The 27,219-nt window shown below is 40.3% G+C and overlaps 2 protein-coding genes and 1 pseudogene across 5 annotated transcripts in view; all 3 read right to left on the bottom strand.

Annotated features, from left to right (window-relative positions):
• Positions 1-27,219, bottom strand: part of LOC117265132 (cell adhesion molecule DSCAM) — a 338,323-nt gene that overhangs the window by 214,643 nt on the left and 96,461 nt on the right. The window lies entirely within an intron of this gene.
• On the bottom strand, positions 4,225-6,180 carry LOC144464615 (uncharacterized). Its single transcript, XM_078172129.1, has 3 exons — positions 5,988-6,180; positions 4,953-5,024; positions 4,225-4,858 (listed from the first exon to the last, which is right to left on the bottom strand). Exons 1-3 carry the CDS (start codon positions 6,141-6,143, stop codon positions 4,499-4,501), a joined length of 588 nt encoding a protein of 195 aa, XP_078028255.1. The 5' UTR covers positions 6,144-6,180; the 3' UTR covers positions 4,225-4,498.
• On the bottom strand, positions 7,154-8,231 carry LOC144464614 (uncharacterized; annotated as a pseudogene).

The raw sequence follows: 27,219 nt of genomic DNA, 5'->3' as shown, positions 1-27,219 counted from the left end.
TCCACTGCTGATGTTGTCCCAAGTGTCACCGTTCTGAAATATCTCCTCTCTATGGAAACCGAGGCTGACTCTGGGATTAAAACCATGAAAAAGACCATCTTAGAAGCCGTTGACAAGCGCTTTAGCACTGTGGAAGATGAACCTCTGTATGCACTTTCCATACTGTCAACCAGTGGAGTCAACCAACCAGTGGTTTCCCGGCCTTGCTACCGCTGCCTTCAAATACCTCCGTGAGCCCTGCACTAGCGTCAAAAGTGAAAGGCTGTTCAGCACAGTCTCCACCATCCTGGATGAGAAGCGAAACAGACTCACAGCCGAGAGAGCAGAAATGCTTGCTTTCCTAAGCAAGAACCTGCCAGTGATGCTTAAGCCTGAGCTTGAGAAGCTTGAGAAATCTGCTTGAGCAGGTCACTGACACTGAGTGGTATGTGTGTAACTTAAGGCTAAACACAACAAAATCTTCAAATGTAAAATGTTCTCTCTCTCTCTCTGAGTCAGACACTGGATTGGCATCCATCCAAGGGCATTCTGCCCCCTCTAGTGGTGAAAAAACTTGACAAGTTGGGACTACCTGATTTTTTGTTTTTGTTTTTACCAAGCTAATGAAGTTATTGGTTTATTCAGCTGCTTTTGTAATGGATGTTTAATTCCCATTTGCACTAAGCCATTGTAAAAAAAAAAAAAAAAAAGATTGCTGTTTATTTTGAATGTCTACCAACCAAGCTAGTGAAGCTATTGTAACTCCTTTATTAATTTAGTATTTATTTTATTTTATTTTACAGTGGATTTTGAATCCCTAATTGCACTAACTGAACCATTTCAAAGAGGTTTTGTTCCTGTTTATTTTTACATGTTGTTTGACCAAGGCAGTCAAGCTATTTTTCAAGCTGTTTTTCTCAGTTTCAGATCCTTTATTTTACATTGGGTTTTATATTCCTTATTGCACTGACTGAAGCAGGAGAGGTTTTGTTATATTTTTACATGTTGTTTGACCAAACTAGTGAAGCTATTGGTTTATTCAGCTCTTTTTGCGTTGGATGTTAAATTCATTTTTGCGGTAAACTAAACCATTATAAAGAGCTGACTGTTTACTTTGAATGTTTATCAAGCTTGTGAAGCTATTGGCTTATTTAAGATTGTTGTACTGGTGCACATTTATTAAATAAATAAGTAATTCAGTACATTTACATCTGTATATTTGTTTTAAAAAAAAGTTAGCAAAGAAATGTTTAAGTCAAGTCTGATGTCTGGTTTTTTTCTGTATTGATACTAAACCTCAGATATCGGTATCGGAGGTGAAAAAAGCGCATCGGTGCATCCCCAGTTGTAGGTATTAGGCTATCATGAATCAAATGAAATTGATTAGGGATATTGATCTAGTGCAGTTGGAATGTTATACTCTAATCTAACATACATGACATTTGCTCAGTGGCTATTAGATATAAAAAAAAAATTCAAAAACCCAGATTGTGTACTAAAAGAATGATTAAACAATGAAACAAACCAAGATTAATAAGTATTAACTATGACATTTTACTTTTGCAGGAGGAAAGATTCCAGTCCCGTGGAGCTGATGCATCACAGCTGCACATGTGTGGCTGGAGTAGCTTTATGTAACCACTGTGTGGCTTTACTATTCCAGTCAGCACATTATTCTCAGCTGAAGGTGTCAGTGGTCCCCCCTGTGCTAAGCTGTGCCGAGGGAGACAACAATGGCACAAACCCAGAACTTTGGTAAGTCAAGAAAAAAGGCATATTTACCCGTTGCACAGTCATTATACAGGGGTTGGTGATATTTTCTAAACTATATCCTGCCTAACTTGATAGGGTATAAAGCCAGGCCCTGTGGATAGGATGGCTGTGCTGTCTGCTAAACCAAAGTGTGGAGCAACAACAGGTAAACAACAGGTAAAAGCTGAATATTGTAGATTTATTACAATATTCTACAGTACATGATTGTTTGAACGAAAATATGTGCATGACACTTATGTAAGTTTTATGCTTCACACAGGAGCACACTCTACAAAGGCCGCAGTGGGGATTTACCTGATCTCTCCGTCCTTCAGGTGAGTAGGGATATAACAATATCAAATTTCACAGGACGGTACAATACAATTATTTGTGGTGGTGTGCGGGCCTGTGCATAATGAGCAACATGCCCACATGCTAATAACGATAATATGATAATTATGATTTGTTACATCCCTAGGTGACAGAGGTGTATAAGGACTTCTCTGCAGCTGAGGCGCCGATGATCTGCAGCATGGGCATCAGCTGTGAAATTCCTCTGGCTGACTCTGCCCTTGGCCTGGTTCAAGCCGGAAGTCCATTGTCCTACCAGCAACTAGCAACTAGCAACAGTGAAGAGAGACCTGTCCTTCCATGCTGCTCCACCACCTCCATCTCTGCCTCTTTAGAATTACCGCCTGCAGCCATCCAGTTGCATGTTTGTCTGTAGTGAACCACAACAGCTACACCTTAAAAGTCTTGAGGTCACTTGGGACATGGCGCACAAATTTGAGTGTGCTACCAGAGCACAAAGTTCATGTGGTAAATGGCATCAGTTAAGGTGGCCTAGACTGACTGCCTCACGGTTCAGGTCAGAGAGAGCTCTGACGACAGTCTGGCTCCCCGGATAGTGCAGGGGACCCGTCAGACTGCAGCTATGAAGAGGGGGCTCGAAATGGAGGCAGATGCCATCTGGGAGTACTGCCAGTTGAAGAGGTTCAACCACTACCCCTGTGGATTTGTAATCCACCCTGACGCCCTTTGGTTGGGGGCATCTCCAGATGGTTTAATTTTTGACCATTCAGAGCCATGTCAGTTTGGTTTGATTAAAATAAAGTGTCCAAATGTTAAAAGCTATGTTGACTGCCTGTATCTCAAAATGAGTTCAGGCAAACTGGGAGCTCAAACAAACACATGCTTAATCCTCAAGTACAAGGGCAGATGCTAATAACAGGAATTAATTGGTGTGATTTTGTTGTCTCAGCTGAGGAAGACATACTAATTCAAAGAATTTATAAGGACAGTGATATGTTATCAAAGAGAAAGTGGACAGGTTTTATTTCCATTTCTACATGCAGAAATACATGTAATGTGTTCAAATCCAGTCACTATGCATAATGTAAATATGTTTTATTTTGAACTTGTATTAATTTGATGTAATGCTGAATGTGTAACAAAGTGTGTTAACATAACGTTGTATTTATGGAACATCAGATGACTGCTTTATTAAAATCAAAACTGAAGCAAAAGAAAACCAGCTGTCATGTGTCACACTTATGTGGTTAATACAGATGAATGACTATAGGTGAGAATTACATCTCTACAGAGTGATGCCCCATCACTTTAAATGTTATCTGATTATGCATGTAAAACTACAGGTGCAGCTCAATAAATTATAATATCATGGAAAACTTAATTTCATTAATTCAATTCAGAAAGGCAAACTGTCATTTCATAGATTCATTACACACAAAGTGAAGTATTTCAGGCATTTGTTGTAATTGCCTTAAATACTTCACTTTGTGTGTAATGAATCTATGAAATGACAGTTTGCCTTTTTGGGTACCACTTTATATTAAGGTACTGTAATAAGTGCCAATTAGTTATGGGAGCATTATACGCACTTAACAGAAACCTTGGTAACAGTTTATAAACCTATACTAAATATTAATAAGATGTCTATTTACATTAATTATAATTTATAAGGGTTAATTATAGAATAGTAACTACTTTTATTACTAGTTTATAAGACCCTATAAGATGAAATTAATAAGGTGTTTATTAACATTAATGAGACTATAAGAAGTTAATATAAATGCCATGTTATGGTTAATAAATGCTTAATTATGCACTTATTAATAGTAAATAATGATCCTTTGCAGCTACTGGATCTAAAGTGGGAACAGTGTCGTATAAATGTTAATAAACTATAAATATGCACTTATTAACAGCTCATAATGCATCTTTGCAGCTACTGGATCTAAAGTGGGAACAGTGTCGTATAAAGGTTAATAAATGACTAATATGCACTTGTTAACAGCTCATAATGCATCTTTGCAGCTACTGGATCTAAAGTGGGAACAGTGTCTTGTTGACATTCATAAACTCTTTATTATGCACTCACTGAAGTTAATAATTCTATTAATTATGCACCTATTGCAACATCCAGATATCAATCATTATTTCAACATTAAAGAATTCTGATGTATTCTTTTCACTCTAGTATGTTATTATTTTCTCTAGCAAAGGATCATGGGGATCTCATTTCCTCAAAATGGCATACTAAGACAAACATGAGTTATTTGAACTTAAACATTTGAGCAGATTGATTAAAAGTTAGCTGCTTTATTCACTCGTGATGAGACTTCAGCCTACCAATGGTGGTGAAAACACAACATAAGGACATATTTCCTTTTCATATTGATTTTTAATGCAACCAGTATTGTGTTCTGATCTGATCTGAGTTCATTTGGCTTTTTCAAAAGTTTTGTTACTTAGACTGACTGTTCGGGAATACAGTATTCCACAAAGCTCCCTGTAACCCATTAGTTTTCTGAAAGTGAGTGACAAAAGTCTCAACATCGACCAGGCCAAAGGTGGCCAAGTCAGTGATGTCTTCAGGCCAGTTGCTTAGGTCAAACATGGTGGCAGTGGCCTTCAAGACACCCATATCAAGATTGCCAAGCTGCGTGGTGAGGTTGTCACAGAAGCCATTGATTAGTTTATCTTTCACTTTGTGGAAGTCATCATCATCCACCTGTTTCCTGTTGAGTTTTACACCAGAGAAGGTGTTTCCGGGAAAAGGTCCCACTTCATCCAGGAACTGCTTCAGATGCTGACCTGGGACTGTCTGAAATACAGAAGAAAAAAACTTTTGTCTGTCACGATTGCTAAACATATACCATAGCATATTAATTCCTCTCTAGGGAGTTTATTTTGTTTACCCGCATGGCTACAAGAGCCAGGGTCATCTTCTGCAGTCTATCTGACACCATCTGCAATGTCAGCCCATCCTTCTGAAAGAGAAGGCTCAGAATTAAACCCATAAACACATTTAATCTAATTTACCTTGTTTTTAATCCACAGCCTAGTACTGAATTATTCTCACAATGGTTTCACAAGAGTGATAATAAGACACTTACACACTGAGCCTACAAACACAAACTTCAATTGCCAAAATGTATGAAATGCTCCTTTAACCTTACTGACAGAGAGGAATGAAGTCAGGCTATGGCGTTAGCAATCAGCAGGAGTTAGCATGAACATGACGCAGCCTATATCCATTAGCCTGCTCAACATAACACAGCTCATCGATGCTCCTAACACATTCACTCTGCTCATCCTGCTTCACACATTTACTGTCACTCTTGTATCTCAACCATATGCATCTTCACACACATTTCACTCACTTTAACTCACAGAACATCACTGGCGACGCACTTAGCTACTGAAGCTATTTCTAGCGGCACCCTCCACGAGCCGCGACACACACACACGCGCACACACGCACGCACACACACACACACACACATACACACACACACACACACACACTCTCTCTCTTAATCGCGGTCAAAGTCAATGTCTGAGTGTCACAGTTACACACTAAGGTTCTGCTAACACATACTACTGTTATCTGGGTGTTCATTAACGTTATACTCAGCTTACATGTAGGAAATTTAGAAACATGACTGGCTGCTAGTTCAAGTATGACCTTCATCTCTGTAGCTAAAGTTGCTAGCCTAATTATTACTGACTGAATGAACCAAGTAGTTACACCTCTTCTGATTAACTGTAACGTTACCGTCATTATCATAAACATCAAAATTTAGGACACACAGTCACATTTTATAACTTTCTAAGGCCATCATGTACATGATTAGCTGAGTTGCTAGTGTTAGCTATCGCAAAGAACTACAACTAGCTAAAAATCAACAAGCTAACGTTAGCCTATAGCCTACTTAAACAAACTAACTTACCACAGGGGCAGAAACAGATGAAACATCATCTTCAGAGTCCTGAAGCCAAGTGTCGCATCCTACTCCAACTGGAGCGGCACTGGAGGAGCTTGCATCAGTTGTTTCAACCATCTCAGCATTGCTAGGTTCTGTGCTCTGATGTGGAGTGGCAAGCATAGCTGGCGAGTGGCGTCCAGCGTGACCGTCATGGAGCGAGTTGAGTTCCGTGTGTGTGCATACGCACACGTGTGGAGCCACATCAGGTGCAGCAACAGCCACTGTATTTTTGCTGTTCATAAGTTTTTATTGAAACCAGAGATATTGGATGAAGGAGATCCAATATCTCTGTTGAAACTATTCAAGTGACAAAAGAGACGTTCAGATACCCATACGTAATGACGTTGTTAATAACCATTTCGATATTGATTTGACTTTTTTTTTTTTTTTTGCTGTCCCAGAATTGTCCCAGGCACATCATCTTTGTGTCCCAGTAGCAATTTTTATAGTCCACAGGACGTCAGGACACCGTTAGTTTCGAGCCCTGAGAGCATATTAATAATTTATTAACCTTTACACGACACTGTTTGATAGGGTTTTATAGTGTCTTATAAACCAGTAATAAATGTGGTTATTGTTCTATAATTAACCCTTATAAATCATACTTAATGTAAATAGACATCTTATTAATTAATATTTAGGATAGCTTTATAAACTGTTATCAGGTTTCTATTAAGTGCTTATAATGCTCCTATATGCAATAATAACTGTGTTAATTGTGCTATAATTAACACTTATATAGTCTTATTAATGGTAATACACATCTTATAAGTGCTCATTAACTGGTTAATTGGTGCTTATTAAGCATTAATTAACGCTTATTACAGTACCTTAATATAAAGTGTTACCCCTTTTTAAATTGAATTAATGAAATAAATTAACTTTTCCATGATATTATAATTTATTGAACTTCACCTTTAGAGCCGTCAGGCTGAAATGTCAGACATTCATGAGTGAATAACTGCAGAAAATATGCACTAGTTTGTTCACATTTTATTTTATTTTATTTTATTTTATTGTATATACTTTATTAATCCCCCTGAGGGGGACTCAAGTCCCTATGGACTGAGCCACAGAAATATATAGTATATCATAAATATATATAAGTAAATAAAAGATGTGAGAGAGAATCAATCAATTGTACATAAATTAGACTTGCAAAGAAAAATGTAACGTACAACAGCTAAGGAATGAATCTTAAGTTCATCAGAAGGAGGATATGGTGGTATGGCTACAATTTCAAACTTCATATCGCCATTTCTTGACAAGAGGTCCATTTTGGTAATTTGAGAGGAGACATGTGACTGTGAAGAGCTGGTTTATGCTCCCTGAGATGGAGAGAGGGATAGTGGCATCAAAGAGTTTATTTTCTTTAACTCTTCAGATCATCCTCTTGACGTGCACTCTCAAACGAGCAATGGACTGCGTTTTCAGAACATCCACCTCCGGCATTTGTGTCCTCTCGGAGAGGAAGGCAGGACAATGAACAGTCCCACGTACAAGGTCATCCACCAAGAAGCCCTTATCAACCATGATGGCCATGTCAGGTATTAAGAGTGATGTAATCCCTGACTGACGAAACACCTCCTTGTCGCTCATGGAACCCTCGAAGAGTGCTGACACAAAAGTCAGGGCTCCGTGAGGGGACATTCCCACAATGGCCTTGAAGGTGCAGTGGGACTTGTAGTTGGAGAAGACTTCACTCTGAAGGAGCAGGGATGAAGGAGTTTGACACCGTAGCTCTGTGCAGTCAAGGACTACTTGCGTGTCGCTGTAGCTGCCATGAAAGTCATATGGAAGACTGGCCTTCACAGCTGCTGGAGACATCCATGTACAGACCGAGCCCAGTAGGCTGTAGAGGAAGTTGGCCCAGGTCACGATGATTCGGCTGACTGTTGCTCGGTGGATGTTAAATCTATGGCCCAGCTCCCTCTGGGTACAGCTGGTGGACAGGTATGTCAGGAAGAGGAATAGTTCATCTATCGGCAGCAGTTTCTGGGGGGAGAAATGTTTAATGAGTGTTAGCTCAAAATCATCATTTTCAATCTTGTGTGCAGGGGCGCCACCAGGAATTTTGGGCCCCATGAAAAAAAATCACATTGGGCCCCCCCTGCGCAGCTGTTGTCACCACATCTCTAGGACCTAACTGACCCATTAAAAGCTTTACATAACTCTAACTTTGAAGGCTTGCAACTGTCTTGCTTCTTGTAGTTCAATACTACCAGTACAATATTTACTGTTAATGAGTTGTACGTGCAACAGTCTGCATACAGTATGCATCACTATTTGATGTAAGATTAAAAGCCACCATAAAAAATGTGCTAAAGGCCATCTTTTACAGTCTAAATGTAATTTTTATTGTAAAATCCCAAAATGGAAAATTGTCTTAACATTAATGATAGCCATAATTCAATCTAACTGGATTATTTTATTATTTTATTTTATTATTGCCTGTAACTTTAATACAGGCTGAGTTAGATTACTTAATGTTTCCAACAGTCCAGCATTAATCATTATCTGGAAAAATAATTTGTTTGAATTTCTGTCATTAAAAAATATTTCATTTTCTTTTTTGTAATGGCGAAAAAAGAGCAAGAGAGAGAAATTCCCACAGACTCCCTGCAATGATGCTAACTGACATGTCATTCAACACAAGGTTGCTCACCTTCTTCATTGGGACGGGGAGGGGTAAAGTTATGGGGAGACAGGGCTGCTGCTTCTGACTCATCTGTTGTTGGGTCTGGTAAAAGGGGTAGGGACAACTGGTTTACTATGCATATCTTGCTAACCATTTACCTGCACTGATTAAATGTAGGTTAAAAAAGAGTGAAATGTAGGCTAACACTAGTCTGTAGTTAGCTTACATCACTATGGACATTAAGCTAACAGGTTCATTTCTACCACTCACAGACTATAGGCTACCTACCTTTCTTGGAGAAAAACTGGGTCACATATTGACACCCTTTCATTTGCCTCTCCTCTCTCCTTTCTCTCTTTCCTTTTTTGAAAACCGGATTTTCTTTTAGTACTAGGTAGCATGATGATGACTGTAGCGTTCTAGAAACTGCTGAGTGCTACTAGGCAGTGCACTTAGGCAGGACCAAACAATTTCATGCAGATACAGGGGGGTAGTCAGTCAATATGGATGTTCACTTTTTGGTCAATGGGGATATTTAACTTTTACTGCCATAATCAAGTAAAAACAAAGAGATCATTGATTTTATCACTATATTTGAAAAAAAAATATTCTTAATGATGATGGTTTAATAATTTTATATTAATTTTTACCTATTTTTTGGGCCCCTGTCAGCCAGGGGCCCTTGGAATTGTACATACAGTCGGCCTGATTAAAGGGCCTTCAGCTGTCGTGCTAGTGGCATAGGTTTCCCTTGCTCTGGCGACCCTAACCATTTTGGCTGTAGCTGTACTGATCAGGTTCCAAAATGCCATCAAATGCTCATATGAGGGGAATCTAAAATATAGATACAATATTATAGTTGGCATTAGTTATCATACAAGCTCAACATTAAAATTAAGAAGACAGAGAGAAAATAATAATACACCAAAACAGACAATAGATGCAATCACTTACAGTAACGTCAAATGTTGATCTTACAACTATTAACTTAGCTTGATAAATTTGTTGTAGATATCTTACCTGGTGTAAAATCTGAAGCAAACAGCTCGAGTCCAATTGATTTTTCCAGATGGAGTGTGTAGAGCTGCTGTCAGCGCTTCGATTTCCTCATGCATTTTTACATACTGCTCCTGGTTGACACACACCATGCAACTGGCTCCATAGTCGTGGTTCTCAAGCATTGGGACCATAGGTTCATCAATCTCCTCCTCAGTCTCCACTGGGCCCCCTGGATCCGGACTTGATGTTGGTTGAGTCCGGCGCTCCCAAACACCGGCCCGTGTCTTGCTGTTAGCGTAGTTGTTCCATTCAAACAATGATGGCACGGTGCTTGCAGCCAAAACTCGTCTACCCTTAGCAATAATACGAATTTGGACTTTTTCAAAATGTTGGCTGCATACCTTCAAATGCTGAGTTACCGAAAATCCCGTCCTGCGAATCTTGTGCAGCCACTGCGCACGAAGTCTGGTGTCTTTTGGGAAGCGGTGGAAGCTGAGTTTGCTGTTATAGTGACTTGAACCCGTACAAAGTGGCACACAACAGTGCTCATTAGAGCCACCCACCGTTTTCTGAAACTTAAAAGCATCCCTGACATTATATTTCTTCTTTTTTCATACAGTTACAGCTCTCGTGTTGATGTTGATTCATTTTACTGCCGTAGTGACTGGAGTGGGAAGTGACCTTTTGTCTAAATTTGGCCCTTCTGTCAGTAGAACCTGGCTTATTTTGTTCACCCATGACTGGCTATATGAATTTAAAGCTATTATAGATCCAAGATGAAACTGACAGAAAGGCAGAACTCATTGGAAAAGTTGCAAGAGGCTCTGTGCACCAGCTCCACCACTTCCTGAAAGGAAGTATGCATGAGTATTTCCTGTCCTATACTATTGGATTAAGTGATTAATCAGGTGTGTGGCACACCCAGCACATACATTAATCAGGTGTGCGGCACACCCAGCACACACCTGATTAATCACTTAATCCAATAGTATAGGACAGGAAATACTCATGCATATTTCCTTTCAGGAAATAGTGGAGCTGGTGCACAGAGCCCATTATAAATTCTCTGCTACTTCAGCACCATGGACAGCACAAAGCTGTCAATTCACAGCATAGTGAGGGGCCGCACGTATGCTGCGTCTTTAACCACCTGGAAATTACAAAATTGGGTGCTAGGTGCTACTCTCGTGCCTACTCTGTGCCAACTTTAAAGGGCGCAGAGGCACTTTGCAACTGAGGTTGCTAAGCTATCATAACCAGCACCGTATCATAGCCTATTTACCAGAAATCCTGAGTGCAGAGCTGATGTTCTTCCGGGTGCTGTTTTGTAAGTGTGTATTAAGCCAAAAATGTTGTTCCTGGAATAGTTGTAAAGCTCTGGCAGCCCTGCACTAAAATGATCAACTTCTTCCTCATTTATTTACAACAGACTGATATTCACAGAAGAAGTGAAATATATATGCCGGCTGTAATTGGTTGTTCCTCATCACATGAGATGTGGTGCGCACTGCTGCATTCCAAAAGTTGAACTCTGTTTATAGAGCAGAGTCATTGCGCCTTGAGAAACAGGCACTTGGGAACATGTGTGCATCACAACGGCATCATTCTGCCATTTGAGCATGTCTGTTGCATGTCTGCATTGAAAAAAAAAATGCGGCATGTGTACAGCCACTTAGGATACTGAATCAGGAGAGACAGGTGGATGAAGCAAATATAGTGTACAGATAAATAGATGAGATGTGATGATTAAGATTTTAACAGTCTTTGGTGCTGAGACTCTACAAAAAGATATTGTAATCAAGGAGCATTGGCACTGAGCAGCAGCAAAATAAAACCCCCCATGGAGTTCAGACACTGCTGATGAATCTGTGAAGACTAGGCAGTAATGGGGAGGTGTAGGGTGCGCACAGCTGTAGCATGCAAGTATTAAAGGTAGACAGAGAATCAAAAGACAACTGCAAGATGATAGGCTGAAGGTGTGCCACCGTGCTATTAAGTGTGATCAGCTGATAGAACAGCTGATACCTCAACTGAAAGCCCCAGACAATGACAGCAGTGGGTGAGCATGCATTCAAGGAGTGAATGGCAGGTGGTATGAAAAATAAATGACAGGCCTAAGCATGCACTGAACTGAACTTTTGGATTCTCTGTTAAAATCTGCATAGGGAGGTGCTTAGAAACAGCTGTTTCTCCATGCCTCTCCCTGTTGATTTTGAAAGAGAATCATTAAAATCTGTCTCAGTGTTGGCCTACAATACGCATACTTACCACAATATCATGCATTGTGCTCAATAACGGTATGTTTAATATCCTTCTCTGCACACTGTTTCCTCATTTAAATATAAGTTTCTTGTTACAACAATGTTAGGTTATTACATCATAAGGGGATAATGACTCCCTGGCTATCGTGTTTATCTCATTATGAGACTCCATTGGCTTCTGTCAGGGTGTTCATGAACCCACTCATTGTTTTAACCACACCCTCGATCTAGTTCTGACGTATGGAATTGAAATTGATAACCTAACAGTCTATCCACAGAATCCCTCGCTTTCAGATCATTATTTAATAACTTTTGATTTCTTTTTACTCGATTACACGCCACGCAACAGCAACAATCAGCAACAGTTACTATACTAGGTGTTTATCAGATAGTGCTGTCGCAAAATTTAAGGAAATGATTCCTCCGTCGTTAAATTTAATACCATGTCCTTCAGTAACAGAGGTTTCCCGTAACGACTTTAACCTCTCCCGAATTGATCATCTTGTCGATAGCGCTGTAGGCTCGCTGCGAACAACACTCGACTCTGTAGCTCCTCTTAAAAAGATGTTAACAAAGCAAAGAAAGTTCGCTCCCTGGTATAACTCGCAAACCCGTAAGTTAAAACAAATATCGTGAAAATCTGAAAGGAATTGGCGATTAACCAAACTGGAAGAATCTCATTTAGTCTGGGCAGACAGTCTCAAAATGTATAAGAGGGGCCTCCGCAATGCCAGAGCAAACTATTACTCAGCACTAATAGAAGAAAATAAGAACAACCCCAGGTTTCTTTTCAGCACTGTAGCCAGGCTGACTGAGAGTCACAGCTCTATTGAGCCTTGTATTCCTTTAGCCCTTAGCAGTAATAATTTTATGAGCTTTTTTAATGACAAAATTTTAACTATTAGAGGCAAAATTCATGACCTCCTGTCCTCAGATAGTACCTATCTAACCTCAAACACAGCTGTAAGACCTAATATATATTTAGATTGCTTCTCCCCGATTTCTCTTCAAGAATTGACTGCAGTGATTTCTTCATCTAAATCATCAACATGTCTCTTAGACCCCATCCCAACTAGGCTACTTAAGGAAGTCTTACCTTTAGTTAACACTCATATATTAGATATGATCAGTATATCCTTATTAACAGGCTATGTACCGCAGTCTTTTAAGGTAGCTGCAATTAAACCTCTCCTAAAAAAGCCCATCCTGGATCCAGAGGTGTTAGCCAACTATAGACCAATATCTAATCTTCCCTTTATGTCAAAGATCCTTGAGAAAGTAGTCGCAGATCAGCTGTGTGATTTTCTCCATGATAATAATTTATTTGAGGAATTTCAGTCAGGATTTAGAGTGCATCATAGCACTGAGAAAGCACTAGTTAAAATTACAAATGATCTTCTAATTGCTTCAGACAAAGGACTCGTCTCTGTACTTGTTTTATTAGATCTTAGTGCGGGGTTTGACACAATTGACCATCAAATTCTGCTACAGAGACTGGAACACTTAATTGGCCTAAAAGTTTCTGCACTAAGCTGGTTTAAATCTTATTTATCTGATCGTTTTCAGTTTGTTCACGTTCATAATGAATCATCCTTATGTACTAAAGTTTGTTTTGGAGTTCCGCAAGGTTCTGTGCTCGGACCAATCCTTTTTACTCTATATATGCTTCCTTTAGGTAACATCATTAGAAATCACTCTGTAAATTTCCATTGTTATGCGGATGATAAACAGTTGTATTTATCGATGAAGCCAGAAGAAAGTAATCAATTAACTAAACTTCATAACTGCCTTAAAGACATAAAAACCTGGATGAGCACCAATTTAGTTATGTTAAATTCAGACAAAACTGTACGTATTGTTCTTGGCCCCAAACAACTCAGAGACTCTTTATCTTATGACATAGTTTCTCTAGATGGCATCGCTCTGGCCTCTAGCATTACCGTAAGAAACCTCGGAGTAATATTTGATCAAGATCTGTCTTTTAATTCTCATTTAAAACAAACCTCACGGACTGCATTTTTTCATCTGTGTAATATTGCGAAAATTAGGCCTATCCTGGCCTATACCCAAAAAGATGCAGAAAAATTTGTCAACGCTTTTGTTACCTCTAGGCTGGATTACTGTAACTCTCTATTATCAGGTAGCTCTAATAAGTCTTTAAAAATTCTCCAGCTAATTCAGAATGCAGCAGCAGGTATACTAACAGGAACTAAGAAACAAGATCATATTTCTCCTGTTTTAGCTTCTCTGCACTGGCTCCCTGTAAAATCCAGAATTGAATTTAAAATCCTGCTGTTAACTTATAAAGCTCTAAATGGTCATGCTCCCTCATATCTTAGAGAGCTCATAGTGCCATATTATCCCACCAGAACTCTGCGCTCTGAGAATGCAGGGTTACTCGTGGTCCCTAAAGTTAGCAAAAGTAGATCAGGAGCCAGAGCCTTCAGCTATCAGGATCCTCTCTTGTGGAATCATCTTCCTGTTGCGGTCCGGGAGGCAGACACCGTCTCCACATTTAAGACTAGACTTAAGACTTTCCTCTTTGATAAAGCTTATAGTTAGGGCTGGCTCAGGCTTGCCCTGTACCAGCCCCTAGTTAGGCTGACTTAGGCCTAGTCTGCCGGAGGACCCCCTATAATATACCAGGCACCTTCTCTCTCTCTCTCTCTTGTGTCCTGTTACTGCATCTTACTAACTCGGCCATACTGCATGTCACTAACTCAGCTTCTTCTCCGGAGCCTTTGTGCTCCACTGTCTCTCAGGTTAACTCATATTGCAGCGGTGCCTGGATAGTGTGACGTGTGTGGTTGTGCTGCTGCCGTGGTCCTGCCAGATACCTCCTTCTGCTGCTGTTATCATTAGTCATACTTCTACTGGTATTATACACATATGATTATTGTCACATATGTACACTATCAGATATTAATATATACTTTCAACATATTGTACCACAACAGCCAGAATTATAATTATAATATTATTCCTTTCATTAATGTTGTTGTAAGCTACTGTCATTACCGTCTGTCCTGCATCTCTCTCTGTCTCTGTCTCTGTCTCTGTCTCTCTCTCTCTCTCTCTCTCTCTCTCTCTGTCTCATTGTAACATACGGATTACTTTTAATTTATCATGTTGATCTGTTCTGTACGACATCTATTGCACGTGTGTCCGTCCTGGAAGAGGGATCCAGGACGGACACACGGACAAAACAAGAGTTTTTCCTTGTCCGCTGCCAGGGTCCTAAGGACAGAGGGATGTTGTATGCTGTAAAGCCCTGTGAGGCAAACTGTGATTTGTGATATTGGGCTTTATAAATAAAATTGAACTGAATTGAATTGAATTGAATTAACGTGAAACATTTACAACAATGAATGATCACATTTCTTCATGAAATGTGTCATGTTATAAAACATTAAATGGTAAAAGCATTTTGTTATAATATGAAAATTGTTAAACTGTGAAAACATCTTGTTATTACTATAAACTTTGCACTTTTCTGTTTTGTTTTTTTCCTGGCATGGCAGTAATACGCTGTGGTAAGAACTTATCTGCTCACTACAGAGTTGAGTCAGGCTAGAGGGCTGAGATTTTTATTGCCACTCCTAATCAGCAGCAACATCCCTCTGCTCATTAACTAGACACACACTAGCCTGAGGCTGAGCCTCATATGTCAACCACAGATAAAGCTGTCATCTTCTGCTTGACTGAATAAACCGCTATTAAAGCTAGATGCAAATGGACATTGAACGATATTCAAATCAGGAGGCAACAGGGAAGCTTAAACCCTGAGGCGCTTGGCCTCAATGTTGCCCCACATTTCTCTGTCATGTTAAAAGAAAGAGAGATACTAGATACTGGCTGTTATTAGAGTGATGTTGTACAAGACATCCCAGATCACTGTGAAACAAGTAAGAAGGACATGATTTTTTTTTTTTTTTTAGAAAATCAATAATTATCCATAAAAGATAGTTTGGATAGCAACTGTTAATAAGGTTTAAGGTTTAACACTTAAAAGGCACAATCCTTAACAGTTCTCTCAAGTTAATTTTGATCTAAAACAAAATTTTGGACATGGCAGGGACACCTGTAATTTTAATACAAGATGAGAGCCAATTTGCACTGCTGTAACATGCACTACTATGACTCTCCATGGACAGTTTCAAAGTAGATGCAGCAGAACCATAGATTTGATTGTTTTTCCACTCATGCTTCTTTCTTGTCAAAACCCTGCACACAGTCTGATTTTATATTTGGTTGTGTTAGGCTAGTAGTGGCTAATGTAGGCCATCAAACAGAGATAAGCAACAGGCTAAAGAGATCTTGCAAGCCTGCTTCTTTCTAATTCCACACCTCAGCAGTTTTGTTGAAATTTTCAAATGTGTAGTCTTCAGAGCCAAGTGACACTGACTTGAGTGACTTCACTTGAGACAATATATCAGATTTTGCACAGCTCCCTCTTGAGACACAACAGGTTTGTCCAGTTTATTTTTACTCCACAGCATCTGGAAACTTGCTGTGTAAAATGGGTGGAGTCTCATTTATAAACATTGCATATGCACAAAATGAGGCCTGAAAGAGGCATACAGGACTTCTCATGAGAAAGTTGTAATCTATAAAAACAGCCTTGATGGGAGAAACTTTGACCCATGCTTATGAACATTTTGGAGATGGAAATTGGCGACAAAGACAGTGAGGTGGAGGCCTGATTGAAAAATTGTCAAATATTTTTTGGTGCATGCCATTTTTGGCTTTTGTCTGTACGTACATTTTTAGTATGGATTCTACGCATTGTTTTATAAATGTGACCCCTGCTTCAAATATTTAATTGTCAGCAGCTTTTGCCATTATAAACATTTGCTGTTATGTTCAGCAAACCATAGGCACAACTGTGTAGACGGAGCAATGGAGCTTTGTCTCATCAAACAGAAACTGAATCAAACAATGGACAGTGTACAAATGGGGTTTATTTGTACAGGACTTATTTGGCAGTCAGTGACAAACTATGATGGGATGTCTCTATTCTCCACCAGACTGCTTTGAGGCAGCTGTGAGAGCACTTTATTCTACCAGACAATTGTTTGTCAAAACTGAGTTGGGAAATTTCCACCAGAATGGCTTTTAAGTCGGGTCTATGTGTTTCTATCAGCAGTGTGTGTATGGATGCATGTGCGGTGTAATTAGCCAGTACTGGAGTCAAACCCCTGATGGTTCTGTGTTTACAAAGCTATCATTGGCCTCTCTCTGGCCAACACTAAATGAACCAGTGTTGAGCCTCAGCTGTATAATCATGAATATTCATCTCTGTCTGTGAGAACCTCTGTGTGTATATGCCGCACTGGCTGGCATTAAGGAGGCTATTAATATCTACTCAATCACAATCCATCACTTTGACAGGATGATAAGTCAAGATGACAAAAATTCTACTTATCACCGAACCCAAACAAAACAGCCTTTGTTTTGGGAGCGAAAACAGATCGGAAGCTATTTCCAGTCCTACACCTTCTCACTTCAAAAGCTATGTGACAGGTTGGGGTTATCTTAGGGGGTCCCATGTATTTTGTTTGTTTATGCACATACTTCATGCTTCCCCTTTCACTAATGCTTGATGAAAGCTCAGGACTGACAAAAAAAGGAAAATCATGAATACCCTCTGAGCCACCTGGGGAAGAGAGGTATCAGCTGCAACCAACACTAAGAAATGATGTTTGTGCACACACAAGAGCCATTTTCAATGCAAAGTCATGTGAGTTTCATGCAAATGTGCACATCTCAATGTGGTTGTTAATTATATTCCCTAAGTGAGAACAAGAAACGCCTTCAAGCCCTTGCTAAACTGTGATAACCTGAGTGTAAGAGTTACTCCCACAGTGCCATTCCCCTGAGACTTCATGGCACCACATTTCCGCTTATGCAAAAGGACTTAAATACAGTGCTCATTGGTGTTTCATGGTAATTTGCGGTGGCAAGTGGAGCAGGCGATGCTGCTCTGTGAGTAAAGCAGAGGGGGCAAGAGGAGGATTAGATAATCAAACAGTGTGCCACTTTAAATAATCTCTGGCTCCTCTGGGGGAGGTGAGACTTAAAGCCGGAGCCCTTCTGATTTAATTGTCTGATTTCCCCGTCATTACGGTTGAGGGCCTCAGTAATTCAAGCTTATTAAATATTCAGGAGCCACTCTGAGGAGGGGAGGGATAGAGGGAGCAGCGGGAGAAAGATGAAGGTAGAGAGGAGTGAGAGAAAGAGAGTGGGAGAAAGTAATGGCAAGATGAGGCCTGTGTGCACTGCTTGACAAAGATTCAGACAGAGATATACTTTGATCCCCACTGTGAGGAAAGACCTCATTTCTCATTTTTATTTGAGTATAGATGGTAGGCACATGTCCCTGCCAGTAACAAGGTGCTACTGAACTGTTAAAATCTATCTGTGTGTGTGTGTGTGTGTGTGTGTGTCAGTAGCTGGTCAGTGAAGGAATTTTGCAATTCTGTATTCAGCTCCTACATTACACCCTCCATCACACAGTGTGAGCATCAGTATCAGTCAAATAATCAATCCAACAAATTAAAAAAAAAAGTGTAGCTGTGTCTCTCAGGTTCCACTGTCCTCAGGTCAGGATAAAACGTGATACATTTTGCTGTTTTTTCACATTTGGGTATTTCTCCAGGTAAAATCATCAAATTCAGGGTGTGTTTTTATTATACTGGGGGAGTAGTGATCTTCTGGCAGCCAGCTCTGTCTATGCCGACCCTCTGTAGAGAGGCTTTGCTCACTGAGATTGTACATAGTGGAGACTTTCCCTAGTTTAGAAATGTTTTAACTGTGGTCAGATAATTTGTTAAAGCCACAGTGTGTAGGAATTTCTCCCATCTAATGTTGAAATCATATATTGTATTCAAACAGATGGCACACTCTAGCACCTCACTGTTTCAAACACGTATTGCAACAACTGTAGCCGCTGTGTACCAAAAAGCTATGATAACACTGATGAAACCATGTCATCCGATACTACATAGAGTATTCATTCAGGCTCCCACACAGACACACACGACGCGAGTTGACAAACCCCCTCCTCACCATGCTGGCTGTGTTTACAACGTAGGACTGTTGGGGCGGATGTAAATTGAAACAAACCAGTCACGTCTTGTCCTTTGATAACTGACAAGTGGCTCAACCTCACACACCTCATCCCTCTCCTCGCATTACTGCGCCGCTAACAGCTGTTAGTGGCCAGCGGCACTACTGCCGCATAACAAAGTCCCACTCTTTGAGCATAATGCAGGATCATGTATTATGCAGCATCACGGGAGACGGAATCCTCGTCACCAAGAAAGTGCAAAAGGGAATAAAAAAGGCAGCGTGACCGACGAATTAAAAAACAAGGGTCAGCATTGGGGTTGCCTTTCCCAGGTGGGAGAGAGCTGCTGAAGGAGAAAGGTAATACAATCACAGGCCAGCGCTAACAGCGGCTAACAGCGGTGCAGTGATGCGAGGAGAGGGATGAGGCTGTTAGCGACTGGCCACTAACAGCGGCTAACAGCCAACAGCGGTGCTGGCCTGTGATTGCATTACCATTCTCCCTCAGCAGCTCTCTCTACCTGGGAAAGGCTACCCCGATGTGGGCCTTTGTTTTTTTAATTCGCCGGTCACGCTGCCTTTTCTATTCCCTTTTGCGCTTTCTTGGCGACAAGGATTCCGTCTCCCATGATGCTGCATATGCATGATCCTGCATTATGCTCAAAGAGTGGGACTTTGTTTCAGATTTGCCAGGGTAGTAGCGAAGCGCCTCTTGCTCCTCTCCTTCGGCTCCTCAGTCACGCAGCGCTGGCCTGGCTCTCAACGAAAACGCCGAAGGCGGTGCTGTATGTCCCTTGCTGGCAGGTGTATTCTCAAGATGGCGAAACGTAATGGAACCCCACAGACGACTTACCCGCACAAAGTACAATCAAATCCGAAATTCTCCTTTTACGAGAATAAGTCAGATTATTGGTGGAGGTAATAGTACACCAGTGATGACATATTTATGAATGCAGACATCAATTTTTGCCAATAAACAACTGAAAATGTTACACAATGTCCCTTTAATGTAAAGTCTCTTTTGGTTTAGATAATACTTGAATTTACTTTTTGTACTTTCCTTCCAGTATGTGATACAGGTTTTTGGTGTTGTTGTTGTTGATTGATACTTTGGTTTGCTTTGACTGAGTTGGTTTTGTGAAGCTGATGCTGTCCAGGGCATGTTAGGTTGTCGAGACAGAAACTCAGAGCCTGCTAACTACAGGGAGCTCTGGTACGGCTGCATCTCCTGGCAGGTAAGGGCTGTGTGATGTAATGACTAGGGTCTTGTTTTTAGGTGATTGATTAATTAATTAATTAAATTAAATTAATTAATTACTCTATTTTTGCATTTTCAGTATGGGTAGAGGTGGGGGCAGTTGTCAAGAGAGACAGCTCAGTAAAACACAGTAGAATCATGTAGTTTTACATAATGTTGTGTTTTGGGGACATGCTTTAAAGGCTTTGTTATAAAAGGTCCACCAAATCTGGTGATGTTTGAACAAACCCTCATTGATTTAGGGTCAAATTTTGCATAAAGCTATTACACTTGTTTGGAACAGGTGGTGCTTACTACTGACTGATTTCAAAATAATTTAACGCATGCAGTTCATTGTTATTATTTGACAAACCCTGCAAGTTTTGTAATGACTGGACAAATAATTTATGATTTATAGTCTGATTTGTATTATTCCATGCATGTTTTTTGTATTTGTGGTGCCTCCTAGTGGTCAATTTGAATGAAAATTACAGGATATGTCCCTGGTACCTCTTAAAACATTACTTGCAAATTTTGTGGTGATTGGCCCGAAGGTTGTAGAGTTATGTGCCAAGCCATGCCCACTCTAAAGTTCATTGGTTAGTATCTTTAAAAAACAAAAACGAGATATCAATAACAGTTAAATCAACACAATGGAGTTTTTGAGCCCTCAAAATATATATCCAAGATCCTTGTGATGGTACATCACCTCACAATAGGTTGGATGACACCTCGGTCATTGCTTGAGAGCGTCTGTTTCACTTGCACTGGCACTATGCAGTTTCGGGGTTTGGGTAGGAACCCGGACACAAAAAGACTACAAAATTTGGCTGCTTTACGGCATACGTCATATCCCCCTCCTCGTTATATCCCCCTCCTCTCTTTAGAGTAGCGTGGCCGAACCGATGTGAACGAAGTTAGACGTGGTTGTCATGGCTGAAGCAACAAAGAAAAGGAAGAAGGTGAAGGTGTTGTCCAAGGAGACAAAGAAAAGGGGAGAGCGATAAAACAAGAGCTCGAAAAAGGATTAATATCGGCCCAGCTTTCACACGCTGGCGAGAGCTGAAAGAGGAGGAGGGATGCCCAACCGATGGTGACCTGGCGCTGTTACTGCTGTTACCCTCTACTTAGGAGACTCACTGTCTGCAGGTCGGCTGCCTCAGGTACATTTTAAGATGAAGTGTTAGCCTCTATACAGAGAGTTTCATTTTAGTGTGTCTTTAACAATTTGCTGTTAGCACCACGAGCGCGATGTGCTTCTGTCAACCGCGATCGTAAATCATAATAGCGGTAAGAGAGACTGCGGACAGAGCAGACTGAAATATGGCTGTCTACATGTTGATCACATGTATTGATAAAGTATTGGCTTGGCTGGCAGAGGTTTTATCACACTAACTTACAGTAACAAGCGTAGTTGTCGTCAACTAAAGTAATGTTGTAGTTATATTCCCTTCGTCTGCACTGCAGCCTCTCTGCTGTTGTCTGACTTCACTCCGTTGAGTTTGTGTGCGTGTATGTGTGCGCGCTGTGAGGAGGAGGTCAGCCCTGACACACAGAGAGCAACTCATTTCTGAGTTTCAAAAATGAATAAATAAATAAAGCAATCGGCCAAATCATTTTTGTACAAAATGCTATAAGGCTACTTTACCTGTTCTGAAGACATGATGATCGCGCATTACACGGCCAGCTTTAGGAAATTCACTGGTATCGTTGGCTTGTCAACAAATGCATGTGCAGAAAGATGGATAAAATTCTGAAAAAAATCTAACGTCATTCTGCTGATTTCAGGTATATTGTCAAATGCTTTGGTGGCATTTGGTTAAAAATTAGATGAAATAGAAAATGTTGTGCATACAGTACAAATTACAACAAGATAATGAATATCACTGTGGTCTAACCGTTAAACCAGTCTGAACACCATTTGAAACATCTAGTATCCAAAGAAAGTCTGTGTCCATTTAAGTTGTATTTGGATGAAGACTTTTGGAGATATAGATGTTAATTCACTTTGCATATTCTTAAAAGTATACAGTGAAGGACTTCAGCTCTGTAGGACACACTTGTGATTTATTATGATTTTTTTTAAGTATGGAATGTGAAATGTCTTGAAATACAGATTTATTGTAACAAGCCACATCCTCTTTAAGCAATCTTCCATTTCCATTTTTTTTTTTTTTTGCATCAACTGAGACGTGACCCTAGATGAAACTGATTTTTTGTACAAATCTCTGTGGCTGATTATGAGACATAGCGCCCTATTTGCCCTATTTAACATTCGCCCTAAAATGCGAAGCGCCAGGCGTGCGGCACATGGGCGTATCCCAGTCACTTGCTAGTTAGACAGTGCGTTTTTAGACTGTGCGCCATGGCGGAGAGTCTAAAAGGGTTGAACTTACTCTGTGAATTAGTCATGGGTGTGTTTTGGGCGTATCATTCAATAAGCCAATCAGAGTGTCACCTCTCATTCCCTTTAAAAGAGGAGCGTTTGGAGCGCATGGCAGAGAGCTAGTTAGATGGTGGACCTACCAACTGGAAAGAGTGAGCGTTTTACAGCTGAGGAGACGGATCTCCTCGTGCGGGAGGTGAAGGCCCGTCAGAACCAGATCTACGGGGACAGCAGACAGGCACCCAAGCTCCCTGAGGTAAAGCAGGCGTGGGGTCACTAATACAAGAAAGAACTTACTAAATATCTGTGGAATATTATTCAAACCTGTTTTCATCATATAACAGAGCACAGCTGTCAGGACTGCCGCGGAGCTCCCCAAGGTGCTGATCCTGCAGCTAGGACCTGTTCAGCGTTTTCTCCCCCACCCATGTTTGGTAATTGTTTTCACGTGTTTCCTAGAGCTGTGTTCTGCCTCTTATTTGCATGTGTGTCCTCTCTACACTCAGATAACAATATAATAATATAATATAATGTAGCCTAGTACAACATGTTAAAATAAATGCAATGTGTGGGCTTTGGTTTTCATTCAAAAAAATTATTGATTGGTCAGATAATTTCACAATTTAATTTGTCATTATTACAAATTATGATGATCATTATTACTGCGATTAGATGATTCTGATTAATGACTGACCATTAAGACGTGTTTCTGATAAATATTTAATGTGCACAATAATAACCTTTCACATTGTAATCATATTTTTATTTGTTATCTTTTGTATATGTGTGGCTGCTCTGTGTGTGTCTGAGCAGAGTGCACATGCGTTGTGCACCCACCTAGAGACGCATATGACTAACTTGTTTAACAGCAAAATACTGCGCTGTTGACTTTAGACCAGGTTTTTGTTGGTCACTGGCACATTTGCTTTTTCAATCAATCAATCAATCAATTTTATTTATAAAGCCCAATATCACAAATCACAATTTGCCTCACAGGGCTTTACAGCATACGACATCCCTCTGTCCTTATGGCCCTCGCAGCGGATAAGGAAAAACTCCCCAAAAAAACCCTTTAACGGGGAAAAAAAACGGTAGAAACCTCAGGAAGAGCAACTGAGGAGGGATCCCTCTTCCAGGACGGACAGACGGGCAATAGATGTCGTACAGAATAGATCAACATAATAAATTAACAGTAATCCGTATGACACAATGAGAGAGAGAGAGAGAGAGAGAGAGAGAGAGAGAGAGAGATGCAGGTAATGACAGTAGCTTACAACAACATTATTGAAAGTAATAATATTATAGTTATAGTTCTGGCTACTGTGGTACAATATGTTAAAAGTATGTATTAATATCTGGCAGTATACATGTGTGACAATAGTCATATGTGTATAATAACAGTAGAAGTATGACTAATGATAACAGCAGCAGCAGCAGGAGGCATCTGGCAGGACCACGGCAGCAACACAACCACACACGTCACGCTGTCCAGGCACTGCTGCGATATGAGTTAATCTGAGAGACAGTGGAGCACAAAGGCTCCGGAGAAGAAGCTGAGTTAGTGACATCCAGAATGGCCGAGTTAGCAAGATGCAGTAATAGAATACGAGAGAGAGAGAGAGAGAGAGAGAGAGAGAAGGAGAGAAGGTGCCCAGTGTATTATAGGTGGGTCCTCCGGCAGACTAGGCCTAAGTCAGCCTAACTAGGGGCTGGTACAGGGCAAGCCTGAGCCAGCCCTAACTATAAGCTTTATCAAAGAGGAAAGTCTTAAGTCTAGTCTTAAATGTGGAGACGGTGTCTGCCTCCCTGACCGTAACAGGAAGATGATTCCACAGGAGAGGAGCCTGATAGCTGAAGGCTCTGGCTCCTGATCTACTTTTGCTAACTTTAGGGATCACGAGTAACCCTGCGTTTTCAGAGTGCAGTGTTCTGGTGGGATAATATGGCACTATGAGCTCTCTAAGATATGACGGAGCTTGACCATTTAGAGCTTTATAAGTTAACAGCAGGATTTTAAATTCAATTCTGGATTTTACAGGGAGCCAGTGCAGCAACGCTAAAACAGGAGAAATATGATCTTGTTTCTTAGTTCCTGTACACGTGCTGCTGCATTCTGAATTAGCTGGAGAGTTTTTAAGGAATTACTAGAGCTACCTGATAATAGAGAGTTACAGTAATCCAGCCTTGAGGTAACAAAAGCGTGGACCAATTTTTCTGCATCTTTTCGGGTCAGGATAGGCCTAATTTTCGCAATATTACGCAGATGAAAAAATGCAGTCCGTGAGGTTTGTTTTAAATGAGAATTAAAAGACAAATCTTGATCAAATATTACTCCGAGGTTTCTTACGGTAGTGCTAGAGGCCAGAGCAATGCCATCTAGAGAAACTATGTCATCAGATAAAGAGTCTCTGAGTTTTTACGTCATCTAACTAGCAGCGCGCCATGACTATGCCTGACCACTCCTCATTTTTAGACCAACCCACCCAGAGAAGCGCAAGTTCATTTGCTAGTTAGACAACGAGGGTGCAGGGTGTGAAAATGACAACTGCGCCTGCATCTAAATAGCAATGACACTTGTGACATGGATTATGCGCCCTCCGCTGTCCATTTAAAAAAAAAATCAATATGGCAGAAAATCTAGTCAGGCAAACCTTAAGGGTTCTTGATGCTTTCACAGAACACATTCAGCTGGATATGTGTCAGAACAAAATTTCTTTGATCTTAATCATAGCACCTCCATCTGGCCAATTGGCATTATATTTGTTGAGCACCATTTGCTCACAACTTTCAGTCATTGGTGAAAATTTCATGTTACATGACAAAAACAATAGGGTTTCAGACCTTCGGGTTTGAACTCCTGAATATCTTAAAATTTAATACAAAAAGTCTTGTTTGAGAGAGTTATATGGGCAATACAAACTTCATCTTCTTTGTAGAATCATTTGGGCACTTACATAACTGTGTAAGTGATGACTTTCTTTTTTTTTAATACTTTATTTTTTAATACTATTATTGCAATATGTCTTTCAATGTCTTACAAATATTTTGTACAAATCATTATTAAGTCCATTAGTTGTTTTTATGTTGTTTGTGTAAAATAAAGCTACATACATGGAGGCAAGAAACCATGCACACTACATGATTACAGAAAGAACGAAGAGCAAAAATAGAAAGTTTGTTATCACTCTCCTCTTCATTATTAATAATAGAACCAACAACAATAATATTAATCATTAAAAAATAAGAAAAGAAGAAGAACAGAAGAAACATTAGGAAAAGTGTGTGTGTGTGTGTGTGTGTGTGTGTGTGTGTGTGTGTGGCTGGGTGGGGTGGTAAATCATACTTGTCTAATACACTATGTTATTTTGTGTGTTCTGCTGTTGGGATGTAATTTGTTCCATTTCTTAAATTGGTTGCAAAAGTTAATTTCTCCATTTCAAGAATATGTTCTATTGTTATCCATGAGTTTAGTTTATCTGTCATTACCATCTGACATGTTATCATTCCAGGAATGTTTTCTATCTATTTATTTAAAATTAAATGTGAATTGTATTGTTTTGTTAACCTCATCCCAAAAGAGCTTTCACACTGGGCAAATGAATTTTTGTCACTTCCAAGTAATTAACAGGACTCTCTGTTGGATCATTGAGCTCACTTAACAAGCAAAATGTAAAAAACACGAAAACTATTTTAGCCAAATTGCAACAACAAAAACAAAAAAGAGGGAAGAAACTTATATTTAAAAGTGATTCTTTTTTTCTTTATCTCAATTCGTCAGATTGCAAATGAACCAAACTAATGTGTTGAGTAGAGCTCTCCATGGTGCTGAACTATGCTATGGTGACAATAAACTGAAACATGGAACTGCACAATAAACACAGCTGTTTGAATTAAAGTTAACCTTAAAGGAGCTATATGTAAGAATAGTCATAAAATCATCCTAATATGTCACAGAGACTAAGGAATAGGGTTTTTTGGGGGGGAGTTTTTCCTTATCCGCTGCGAGGGTCATAAGGACAGAGGGATGTCGTATGCTGTAAAGCCCTGTGAGGCAAATTGTGATTTGTGATATTGGGCTTTATAAATAAAATTGATTGATTGAATTGATTGAATAATGTTCATATAACATACTGATCTCACCGACAACAATAGTACAGCCAGAATATTCGCATTTAAAAAACATTTTTACAGTCCGCAAATCATGTTTATGTTTTGAATTTGTGTTTTGGCCTGTTGCGCCACCCACCGCCGTCTACCAGTCACGCAGTCAGTAGAGTCTCAGCATCAGTTACAGTTACGACTGAGCTACAGCAGCATGGTAAGTAGCATTAGCAGTGTCCCGGTACATAGCATTAGCAGCCGGCTCCTCCTCAGCTGTATCCCGGCACATAGCATTAGCAGCCGGCTCCTCCTCAGCTGTATCCCGGCAGCAGCGTTAGCAGCAGAGAAGCTTGCTCCAGACTTGCTCGAACAGTCCACTGGGAAACCGAAGATCAAGGACGTGGTGACGCGGCCCTGCCACGGCAGCCGCCCGTAGGCAAACAAATCAGTCTCCAGCGTGCTGCTGTCCAGCAACCTCAAATCTGTAGGGGAGGGGGGCGGACACG

Source organism: Epinephelus lanceolatus, chromosome 11 (assembly GCF_041903045.1).
Source record: "Epinephelus lanceolatus isolate andai-2023 chromosome 11, ASM4190304v1, whole genome shotgun sequence".
Lineage (NCBI taxonomy): Eukaryota > Metazoa > Chordata > Actinopteri > Perciformes > Serranidae > Epinephelus > Epinephelus lanceolatus.
Note: the sequence above shows the minus strand (reverse complement) of the source record. Positions and strands in the feature narration are given on the sequence as shown.

Excerpts from the sequence above, each read along its gene's own strand:
- LOC144464615 (XM_078172129.1), bottom strand. The coding sequence starts at position 6,143 with ATGCTTGCCACTCCACATCAGAGCACAGAACCTAGCAATGCTGAGATG. Across the intron at positions 5,025-5,987 it reads CATCTGTTTCTGCCCCTGTG|AAGGATGGGCTGACATTGCA; the intron begins GTAAGTTAGTTT and ends CTTCTCTTTCAG. Across the intron at positions 4,859-4,952 it reads TGGCTCTTGTAGCCATGCGG|ACAGTCCCAGGTCAGCATCT; the intron begins GTAAACAAAATA and ends TCTGTATTTCAG.